The sequence below is a fragment of the Eptatretus burgeri genome, chromosome 18 (genome assembly GCF_056783735.1).
Source record: "Eptatretus burgeri isolate ZD-2024b chromosome 18, Ebu_testis_v1, whole genome shotgun sequence".
NCBI lineage: Eukaryota > Metazoa > Chordata > Myxini > Myxiniformes > Myxinidae > Eptatretus > Eptatretus burgeri.
Window position 1 is genome coordinate 23173014 of NC_140978.1, and position 13819 is coordinate 23186832.

At 39.0% G+C, this 13819-nt stretch overlaps 1 protein-coding gene across 8 annotated transcripts in view; it reads right to left on the bottom strand.

The window, feature by feature from the left end:
* LOC147008733 (sodium- and chloride-dependent taurine transporter-like) overlaps window positions 1-13819 on the bottom strand; it is a 159472-nt gene that overhangs the window by 50641 nt on the left and 95012 nt on the right. For all 8 annotated transcript variants that reach the window (XM_085863946.1, XM_085863945.1, XM_085863947.1 and 5 more), the window contains exon 8: window positions 1735-1847. In XM_085863946.1, coding sequence (XP_085720072.1) covers window positions 1735-1847 — 113 coding nt within the window. The remainder of the gene's footprint in view (window positions 1-1734; window positions 1848-13819) is intronic.

A 13819-nucleotide genomic window follows, 5' to 3' on the forward strand; every position in this document is an offset into this window, starting at 1 on the left:
CCATTACTGCACCATCGTTCGAAGAAGGAAGACAGACTGAACAATACACACACACACACACACACACACACACACACACACACACACACACACACACACACGGACACACAGACATGGACACACACATAGAAACACACATATCTTCGATACATTACTAAAATTTTCATCTTGTATATATGTATGTATGTATGTTCCCGAAATACAGCCAAAATGGTACATGATAGCGCAAAAACTTTAGGGCCACCTTACTCACAATTCTCCTGCGGTGTGCAGTATCAAGTTTTGTTCAAATCGGGCAAAGAAAAAATTATTAAAAAATCAATTCCCCATCCAGTCAAGTACTCTTCGGGAGAATTTGATCAATGCAAACAACCTCAGTTGTATAGTTCGCTGGAGCTATCTTTTTCCTTTTTTTCTTTTTTTTTAAATGTTTTTTTTATCCACCGCTGTCACAACGGGAACCCAACGGGTGCACGGGTCGTCTAGTACACTATATAGGCTTACAGCAACAGTTTAATACTGTATGAAACTTACCAATGTTGTGATGCGTCATTATATTCTTAATCGGATGAAAGATGGTTCATCTTTGTTGGATCATGAAGCAAATTCTCGTTCATCTTTGTTGGATCATGAAGCAAATTCTCGTTTATCTTCATTGGAGAAAATTATTTTTGAGTGCCTCACTTATATGACGTGTTTGAGGAAGTGGAGCACAGTCTATTTTCCAGAATTACTGGTTCCGGAAGAAAAACAGGAAAGAGAACAATGGGGCAATTCTGGGGAAAATATCCAGCTTCTCATTTCCTCAAAAATTTAATGTGTTCATTTTTTAGAACACTTTGGAGTATGGAAAATATTTTATAACAGATGAGTGCTCCAAAACAATTTTGAAAAACAGAACATAAACATTCATTGACTCTCTTCTACAAGTTTAATGTACATGGGTGGTTCCAAAATATGCTCAGACAAGAGCAATGAGAGAGGTTTGTCATTTCATCTCTGCTCAACAAAGAAACTCGAAGGTCTAAAGAAGAGTGTATTAAAAGAGACCATAAACTTTCAACATTACCTTGAATGTGTATGGAATATAAAAGGATGTTTATCGAGAGATGAATCCTATTAGAAATTATAAATACAAAATATTCTCAGAGACTTCGCAAGAAAGCTCGAACAGCATTTGATGATAAAAGATATATAATGAGTGATGGAATAAATACATTACCTTATGGGTTTCGAGTATAAGTATTAGTAAAAAAATGGGGTTGGGGGTTTTAGCGGGCGACCGTTGCATTATTTGTGATTGATGAATAAATTAAATTATTTCTGAAAATAAAACACAAATATTAATAGGATCTATATTTGACTAATCAATTTGATTAAAGAAATGGTCATGTGAAAGGGAGGTGAAGCCCAGCCCTGCAGGGATGGTGGGGGTATCAAAATGGAGGGGGTTGACGAAGTAATGTGTTCCAGTTTGAAAAGGAGAAATATGAGTGAGCCTAAGCGAGCAAATATTGCGACTTTAAGAAATGGGACACATTACTGCATCAAACACTCCCTTTTGATACTACTCTTATTCTCCCTGAAGCCCAATATAATCTGTTCTCAGATTCTGATGAACAGTTTTGTAGAATATCTGACCAGTTAAAATATGTTGAGAGGGATGCATAAATGCTTTTGTAAATAATCAATAATACAGTATTGTATTTATTCCCAATCGTGTATATATTTCACCTGGCTATCCATCCCTAATAGGAGCAGCATAATGAAGAAGAGCACTGCCCAGAGGCCAGGAAAAGGCATCATGGTCACAGCTTTGGGATATGCGATGAATGCCAGCCCTGGACCTGGTAAATACATGAGAAATTGGAATAAAGCCACATTTACCACCAAATTGGCACACAAGAAGTGAGATTAGATTCTGGATATATAATGCAGGCACAAAATCTTGGCATTGTGAGGAGATTCTTTATAAAAAAAATCCTGGCATATTCGACTCCACTTATCACATCATGTTGCTCTTTGTGGCAGTTCCTCTTCGGTGCTACCACAAAATAACAGTTACATTGAACACCAAGTGATACACATGCAATTATAAAAGCACTAGCCTGGTGTTGGCTTAGAGGTTAGGGTGGCGGCTTGGGATTCTAGGGTCCTGAGTTCAAGCCCCGTTGGCCGCTGAATTAATATACACCAGGAGGTTGACTCAGCCTGTCATCCTTCTGAGGTCGGCAAAATGAGTACCAGTGTACTGGTAAGGGGGCACTGCATCAGCGGCATAGCCGCGTCCCAACCAATGATGCAGCCACAGGCTGCACTCGATAGAGAGAGAAGGGCACTCGAGAGAGTGCATACCTCCGCCAGGCTGAATAGTTTGTTTTGTATCTCACTCGGAGGCTGAATCTTGATCCGGACATAAAACAAAATCGAATCAACTTATTTTTGTCACCGAACCAACTCATAACTTGTTCACAATTTTTTGAAATATCGTGCAAAATATTCGTTTTTGGCCCCATCTCTCAATTATGAAGAACCACTTAAAAATGCAAAAATTCTCGTGTCCGCATCTGCATTCAAATCTTCACCAAAAATGAATAAATTCTTCCTTGTTATGTGCTGAATCTGTCAACCAAGTTTTGTCCAAATCCATCCAGAACCTTTTGAGACATCATGCCATATATCGTTTTTGGCCTGATCACTCAATTGTGAAGAATCACTGAAAAATTCTAGTATTCAGATCTTCACGAAAGTCGAAAAAATTCTTCCTTATCACACACCCAACCTGTCCACCAAATTTCATCCAAATTTGTCCACAACCTTTTGAAATACCCTGCTCACAGACAGACAAACAGACAGACAAACAGACAGACAGACAGACAGACAGACAGACAGGAGTGTAAACATAACCTCCATCCAACTTTGGTGGCAGAGGTAAAAATGTTTGTTACTATTGTTTACACATGTATCGTCAAATTTATTACTGGGCAATACACAGGAACATTTAATGTTGAGTGATACCAATATACCACCATGTTTAATCCTGAGTGATACCCAGACCGCCATGTATAATACTAAGTGATACCCACTCCGTCATGTAGAATACTAAGTGAAACCCATAGCACCATGTATATTACTGAGTGATACCCATACTGTCATGTATAATACTGAGTGATACCCATAGCACCATGTATAATACTGAGTGATACCCATACCACCATGTATAATAATTAATGATACCCATACCACCATGTTTAATACTGAATGATACCCATACCACGATGTTTAATACTGAGTGATTCCCAAACCACAATGTATAATACTGAATGATACCCATACCACCATGTTTAATACTGAGGTTTACACATACCACCATGTTTAATACTGAGTGATTACCATACCACCATGTATAATACTGAGTGATACCCATGCCAGCATGTTTAAAACTGAATGATACCCATACCACAATATATAATACTGAGTGATTCACATACCACCATGTTTAATACTGAGTGATTCCCATACCACCATGTTTTATACTGAGTGATTCCCATACCACCATGTTTAATACTGAGTGATTCCCATACCACCATGTTTTATACTGAGTGATTCCCATACCACCATGTTTAATACTGAGTGATTCCCATACCACCATGTTTTATACTGAGTGATTCCCATACCACCATGTTTTATACTGAGTGATACCCATACCACCATGTTTTATACTGAATGATACCCATACAACTATGTTTCATACTGAGTGATACCCATACCACTATGTATAATACTGAGTGATACCCATACCACTGTGTTTAAGACTGAATGATACCCATACCACTATGTATTATACTGAGTGACACCCATACAACTATGTTTAATACTGAGTGATATCCATACCACCATGTTTCATACTGAGTGATACCCATACCACCATGTTTCATACTGAGTGATTCCCATACCACAATGTATAATACTGAGTGATACACATACCACCATGTATAATACTGAGTGACACCCATACAACGATGTTTAAAACTGAGTGATACCCATACCACCATATACAATACTGAGTGATACCCATACCACGATGTATAATACTGAATGATACCCATACCACTATGTTTAATACTGAGTGATACCCATACCACCATGTTTCAGACTGAATGATACCCATACCACGATGTATAATACTGAATGATACCCATACCACGATGTTTAATACTGAGTGATACCCATACCACCATGTTTCAGACTGAATGATACCCATACCACTCTGTATAATACGGAGTGATACCCATACCACCATGTTTAACACTGAATGATACCCATACCACTATGTATAATACTGAGTGGTACCCATACCACTATGTTTAGTACTGAGTGATATCCATAACACTATGTATAATACTGTGTGATACCCATATCACGATGTTTAATACTGAGAGATACCCATACCATGATGTATAATACTGTGATACCCACACAACTGTTTAATACTGAGTGATACCCATACCACAATGTATAATATTGAGTGATACCCATACCACTATGTATAGTACTGAGTGATACCCATACCACAATGTATAATACTGAGTGATACACATACCACCATGTTTAATACTGAGTGATACCCATACAACTATGTTTAATACTGAGTGATACCCATACCACTATGTTTAATCCTGAGTAATTCCCATACCACTATGTATAATACTGAGGTATACACATGCCACCATGTTTAATACTGAGTGATTCCCATACCACTATGTATAATACTGAGTGATACCCCTACCACCATGTTTAATACTGAGTGATTCCAAAACCACTATGTATAATTTTGAATGATACCCATACCACTATGTTTTATACTGAGTGATACCCATACCACCATGTATAATACTGAGTGATACCCATACCACGATGTATAATACTGAATGATACCCAAACCACTATGTTTAATACTGAATGATACCCATACCACGATGTTTAATTCTGAATGATACCCATACCACGATGTATCATACTGAATGATACCCATACCACCATGTTTAATACTGAATGATACCCATACCACTATGTATAATACTGAGTGATACCCATACCACCATGTATAATACTGAGTGATACCCATACCACCATGTTTAATACTGAATGATACCCATACCACGATGTATAATACTGAATGATACCCATACCACTATGTTTAATACTGAGTGATACCCATACCACCATGTTTAATACTGAATGACACCCATACCACTGTTTAATACTGAGTGATACCCATACCACCTTATTTAATACTGAGTGATACCCACACCACTCTGTTTAAGACTGAATGATACCCATACCACTATGTATAATACTGAGTGATACCCATACCACTCTGTATAATACTGAGTTCTACCCAGACCACCATGTTTAACACTGAATGGTACCCATTACCACCATGTATAATGCTGAATGATACCCATACCACCATGTTTAATACTGAATGATATACATACCACGATGTTTAATACTGAATGATACCCATACCACAATGTATAATACTGAATGATACCCATACCACAATGTATAATACTGAATGATACCCATGCCACTATGTTTAATTCTGAATGATATACATACCACGATGTTTAATACTGAATGATACCCATACCACTATGTTTAATACTGAATGATACACACACCACGATGTTTAATACTGAATGATACCCATACCACTATGTATAATACTGAATGATACCCATACCACAATGTATAATACTGAATGATACCCATACCACTATGTTTAATTCTGAATGATATACATACTACGATGTTTAATACTGAATGATACAAATACCACTATGAATAATGCTGAATGATACCCATACCACCATGTTTAAGACTGAATGATACCCATACCACCATGTATAATACTGAGTGATACCCATACCACCATGTTTAATACTGAATGATACCCATACCACGTTGTATAATACTGAATGATACCCATACCACTATGTTTAATACTGAGTGATACCCATACCACCATGTTTAAAACTGAATGACACCCACACCACCATGTTTAATACTGAATGACACCCATACCACTGTTTAATACTGAGTGATACCCATACCACCTTATTTAATACTGAGTGATACCCACACCACTGTGTTTAAGACTGAATGATACCCATACCACCATGTTTAATACTGAATGATATACATACCACGATGTTTAATACTGAATGATACCCATACCACAATGTATAATACTGAATGATACCCATACCACTATGTTTAATTCTGAATGATATACATACCACGATGTTTAATACTGAATGATACCCATACCACGATGAATAATACTGAATGATACCCATACCACCATGTTTAATACTGAATGATACCCATACCACTATGTTTAATACTGAATGATACACACAACCACGATGTTTAATACTGAATGATACCCATACCACTATGTATAATACTGTATGATACCCATACCACCATGTTTCAGACTGAATGATACCCATACCACTCTGTATAATACGGAGTGATACCCATACCACCATGTTTAACACTGAATGATACCTATACCACTATGTATTATACTGAATGATACCCATACCACCATGTTTAATACTGAATGATACCCATACCACTATGTATAATACTGAGTGGTACCCATACCACTATGTTTAGTACTGAGTGATATCCATAACACTATGTATAATACTGAGTGATACCCATACCACGATGTTTAATACTGAGAGATACCCATACCATGATGTATAATACTGTGATACCCACACAACTGTTTAATACTGAGTGATACCCATACCACTCTGTATAATACTGAGTGATACCCAGACCACTATGTATAATGCTGAATGATACCCATACCACCATGTTTAATACTGAATGATATACATACCATGATGTTTAATACTGAATGATACCCATACCACAATGTATAATACTGAATGATACCCATACCACAATGTATAATACTGAATGATACCCATGCCACTATGTTTAATTCTGAATGATATACATACCACGATGTTTAATACTGAATGATACCCATACCACTATGTTTAATACTGAATGATACACACACCACGATGTTTAATACTGAATGATACCCATACCACTATGTATAATACTGAATGATACCCATACCACAATGTATAATACTGAATGACACCCATACAACTATGTTTAATTCTGAATGATATACATACTACGATGTTTAATACTGAATGATACCCATACCACTATGAATAATGCTGAATGATACCCATACCACCATGTTTAAGACTGAATGATACCCATACCACCATGTATAATACTGAGTGATACCCATACCACCATGTTTAATACTGAATGATACCCATACCACCATGTTTAAGACTGAATGATACCCATACCACCATGTATAATACTGAGTGATACCCATACCACCATGTTTAATACTGAATGATACCCATACCACGTTGTATAATACTGAATGATACCCATACCACGATGTTAAATACTGAATGATTCCCAAACCATGATGTTTAATACTGAGTGATACCCATACCACTATGTTTAATACTGAGTGATACCCATACCACTATGTTTAATACTGAGTGATACCCATACCACTATGTATAATACTGAGTGATTCCCATACCACGATGTTTTATACTGAGTGATTCCCAAACCACTATGTTTAATACTGAATGATACACACACCACGATGTTTAATACTGAATGATACCCATGCCACTATGAATAATGCTGAATGATACCCATACCACCATGTTTAAGACTGAATGATACCCATACCACCATGTATAATACTGAATGATATACATACCACGATGTTTAATACTGAATGATACCCATACCACTATGAATAATACTGAATGATACTCATACCACCATGTTTAATACTGAATGATACCCATACCACTATGATTAATACTGAATGATACACATACCACGATGTTTAATACTGAATGATACCCATACCACTATGTATAATACTGAGTGATACACATACCACCATGTTTCATACTGAATGATACCCATACCACTGTGTTTTATACTGAGTGATTCCCATACCACGATGTTTAATACTGAGTGATTCCCATACCACTATGTATAATACTGAGTGATTCACGTACCACCACATTTCATACTGAGTGATAACCATAACACAATGTATAATACTGAGTGATACCCATACCACCATGTATAATGCTGAATGATCCACATACCACCATGTATAATGCTGAATGATCCACATACCACCATGTTTAAGCCTGAGTGATACCCTTACCACCATGTTTAATACTGAGTGATATACATACCACCATGTTTAATACTGAGTGATTCCCATTCCACAATGTATAATGATGAGTGATTCACATACCACTATGTTTAATACTGAGTGATTCCCATCCCACAATGAAAATACTGAGTGATACACATACCACCATGAAAAATACTGAGTGACACCCATACCACCTTGTTTAACACTGAGTGATACCCATACCACCTTGTTTTATACTGAGTGATTCCCATACCACTATGTATAATACTGAGTGATTCACGTACCACCACATTTCATACTGAGTGATAACCATACCACAATGTATAATACTGAGTGATACCCATACCACCATGTATAATGCTGAATGATCCACATACCACCATGTATAATGCTGAATGATCCACATACCACCATGTTTAAGCCTGAGTGATACCCTTACCACCATGTTTAATACTGAGTGATTCCCATTCCACAATGTATAATGATGAGTGATTCACATACCACTATGTTTAATACTGAGTGATTCCCATCCCACAATGAAAATACTGAGTGATACACATACCACCATGAAAAATACTGAGTGACACCCATACCACCTTGTTTAACATCGAGTGATACCCATACCACCTTGTTTTATACTGAGTGATTCCCATACCACAATGTTTAATGCTGAGTGATACCCATACCACCATGTTTAATACTGAATGATACCCATACCACTGTGTATCATACTGAATGATACCCATACCACCATGTGTAATACTGAGTGATTCCCATACCACCATGTTTAATACTGAATGATACCGATACCACGATGTGTAATACTGAGTGATACCCATACCACTATGTTTAATGCTGAGTGATACCCAAACCACAATGTTTAATACTGAATGATACCCATACCACCATGTTTAATTCTGAGTGATACCCATACCACTATGTATTATACTGAATGATACCCACACCACGATGCATAATGCTGAGTGATACCCATACCACGATGTATAATACTGCGTGATACCCATACCACCATGTATAATACTGAATGATACCCATACCACTATGTTTAATCCTGAGTAATTCCCATACCACTTTGTATAATACTGAGGTTTACACATACCACCATGTTTAATACTGAGTGATTCCCATACCACTATGTATAATACTGAATGATACACATGCCACGATGTTAAATACTGAATGATTCCCAAACCATGATGTTTAATACTGAGTGATACCCATACCACTATGTTTAATACTGAGTGATACCCATACCACTATGTATAATACTGAGTGATTCCCATACCACGATGTTTTATACTGAGTGATTCCCAAACCACTATGTATAATACTGAATGATACACATGCCACTATGTTTAATCCTGAATGATACCCATACCACGATGTTTTATACTGAGTGATACCCATACCACCATGTATAATACTGAATGATACCCATACCACCATGTTTAATACTGAATGATACCCATACCACTATGTATAATACTGAATGATACCCATACCAGCATGTGTAATACTGAGTGATTCCCATACCACCATGTTTTATACTGAATGATACCCATACCACTATGTATAAAACTGAGTGATACCCATACCACCTTGATTTATACTGAGTGATACCCATACCACCATGTTTAATACTGAATGATACCCATACCACTATGTATAATACTGAATGATACCCATACCAGCATGTGTAATACTGAGTGATTCACATACCCCCATGTTTAATACTGAATGATACCCATACCACCATGTTTAATACTGAATGATACCGATACCACTATGTTTAATACTGAGTAATACCCAAACCACCATGTTTAATACGGAATGATACCCATACCACCATGTTTAATTCTGAGTGATACCCATACCCCTATGTATTATACTGAATGATACCCAGACCACTATGTATAATACTGAGTGATACCCATACCACTATGTATAATACTGAGTGATACACATACCACTATGCTTAATCCTGAGTAATTCCCATACCACTATGTATAATACTGAGGTATACACATACCACCATGTTTAATACAGAGTGATTCCCAAACCACTATGTATAATTCTGAATGATACCCATACCACTAAGTTTTATACTGAGTGATACCCATACCACGATGACTCATACCGAGTGATTCCCATACCACGATGTTTTATACTGAGTGATTCCCAAACCACTATGTATAATTCTGAATGATACCCATACCACTATGTTTTATACTGAGTGATACCCACACCACGATGACTCATACCGAGTGATACCCCTACCACCATGTTTAATACTGAGTGATTCCCATACCACAATGTATAATACTGAATGATACACATGCCACTATGTTTAATACTGAGTGATTCCCAAACCATGATGGTTAATACTGAGTGATACCCATACCACTATGTGTTATACTGAATGATACCCATACCACCATGTTTCATACTGAGTGATACACATACTACCATGTTTAATCCTGAGTGATACCCATACCATCATGTTTAATACTGAATGATACCCATACCACCATGTATAATACTGAGTGATACACATACCACCATGTTTAATACTGAGGGATACACATACCACCATGTTTAATCCTGAGTGATACCCATACTACTATGTTTAATACTGAGTGATACCCATACCACCATGTTTAATACTGAGTGATACCCATACAACTATGTTTAATACTGAGTGATACCCATACCACCATGTTTTATGCTGAGTGATACCCATACCACCATGTATAAGACTGAATGATACCCATACCACCATGTGTTATCCTGAGTGATTCCGATACCACTATGTATAATACTTCATGATACCCATACCACTATGTTTAATACTGAGTGATACCCATACCACCATGCTTAAGACTGAGTGATACCCATACCACTATGTATGATACTGAATGATACCCAGACCACTATGTATAATACTGAGTGATACCCATACCACTATGTATAACACTGAGTGATACCCATACCACTATGTTTAATCCTGAGTAATTCCCATACCACTATGTATAATACTGAGGTATTCACATACCACCATGTATAATACTGAGTGATTCCCCTTCCACCTTGTTTTATACTGAGTGATTCCCAAACCACTATGTATAATACTGAATGACACCCATACCACTGTTTTATGCTGAGTGATACCCATACCACAATGTATGATACCGAGTGATTCCCATACCACGATGTTTTATACTGAGTGATTCCCATACCACTATGTTTTATACTGAGTGATACACATACCACCATGTTTAATCCTGAGTGATACCCATACCACTATGTTTAATACTGAGTGATACACATACCACCATGTTTAATCCTGAGTTATACCCATACCACCATGTTTAATCCTGAGTGATACCCATACCACCATGTTTAATACTGAATGATACCCATACCACCATGTTTAATACTGAGTGATAAACATACCACCATGTTTAATCCTGAGTGATACCCATACCGCCATGTTTTATTCTGAGTGATTCCCATACCACCATGTTTTATACTGAGTGATTCCCATACCACCATGTTTAATACTGAGTGATTCCCATACCACCATGTTTTATACTGAGTGATACCCATACCACCATGTTTTATACTGAATGATACCCAAGCACTCATTTATTACTGTGTGATACGTTAAATCAATTTTCGTTTTCAGGAGGAAACACTGAAAATGAGTGTCATTTCCGCATGTTGTGAGAAATTGAAGTATCCCTGCATTTCTTTGAAGCACTGAAAAGTATCCCTGCATTTCTTGAAGCTTCTTTGAAGCTTTGTCAAAAAGCTTTGAAGGGAAATATGCACCTTCCTTAAATCCGACTTTTTACTCGGGGTGGTCAAAGGGATGGTCACAGTTTTCTATGCTGGACAAATCAAGTTTTTTTTTGGTCGAAATTAAAATTCCGCTGTAGTTTTTCTTCCATCCGAATTCATGGTTCCATGTGAGTCGTTACTCCCCTCAATATGCTGCTGATGTGCATGGGATGTGAATTACATTTCCTTTCGCTGGAATTTCTTCTTTCTGCTCTTTTTTTTTTTTTCAATCTCTTCCCTCTTTACTAGTGTTATTACTTTCTCAGTCTAGTTCTTCTTTTTGTCCTGCCTTTGATTGTTTATATTGTCGCGGATTCGCGCCCGCCGACGTGCTGACAGCCACGTAACTCGAATCGCGGCACGTCACCCGCCGGACGGACAATCCAGTCGTGACCCTCTCGGACTAACGCCGGGAACCAGTCACGGGTGGACCTTTCGGTCTCACCGCGATCGAGCCAATCGGCCCCCGCGTGGGATAGGGTTGCTCGCCAAATTCGACCTACCTAAGTACCCACACGGAGGGTAGACCGGGCGATCGCACCTCGCCGCAGGTCGACTTCGGACACGGGCCACTTAAGCGACCCGTTCCGTACTATCGGGATAACCGAGCGGTGTTATTCGTCGGCCTCGACGGTTCGATTAATTATCGGGCATCTTAGCCCAGGACCAACCCTTTACGTGAAGCAAGATGGGGATTCAATAGAGGAAAAGACGAAGCGAAGCGGGAAAATAGTTCAATAATAAGCACATTTATTTCGCGGCACACGGGAAGCACACATATACAATTCCACCACAAGCACATAGAAAAGAAGAAGACAAAAAGCAAATGCGACAATGCAGATCTAATACCGACTACGCGAGCACACGGCAACACTTATAAAATTTTACTTCACAGACGGCGCCGACAACACATATTCCCAAAGCAAAAGAAAAGAGAACCACCCTCCAGGAGGAGGGGGTAGGCGGGCCTGGGGCCGAGACCGTGTCGGGCCTACCCGTCTGATGATGAGACGCGGAGCGGCGGTGGTGCCTCAACTCCGCGGGCCTCGCGGACGGTGTCTGGTAGGGGGTGGGAAGGGGGCCCCCCTTTTGTCGCACTATCTCAGCGCGGTGGGGAAACAGGAGGATTTCACAAAATCGCGGGTCCCGCGACGAGCGTCTTCACCACGACCTCGGTCGCGCCGCTGGCCTTTCTCTCCGCAGTTCCCCGAATCCGACGCGAGCACCCCCTCGTCCGCCTTCGCTGCCGCCGCCTCTCCACAGCTCCGACTCCGCGAACTCCCAACTGCACTGAGCTCTTCCTCCGCTTCTAACTCAACTCTTCCTCCTGCGAACTGAACTGCTTCTCAACTTCCACTGGACTCCACTTCCAACTGCGAACTCAACTGCCTGCGAACTGCCCTCGTCTGACGAACGCAGTCGTTTTTATAAGCCCCGTGGCTTCGCTCTCTCATCTTTGACCCTCTGCCTCCGACCTTTCACCTCGCTCCCCATTGGCCCGAGGAAAAGTGGGCGTGAATGCTTTTTGATCCATGAATTTGCATATAGCGACCGCCCTCCAACGCCCTGGAGGCGGGGCCAAATCGCCCCTCGCTCACCGATTGGACGGAACAAAAGTGGGCGTGAGTCGTTTTTGATCCGTTTTTC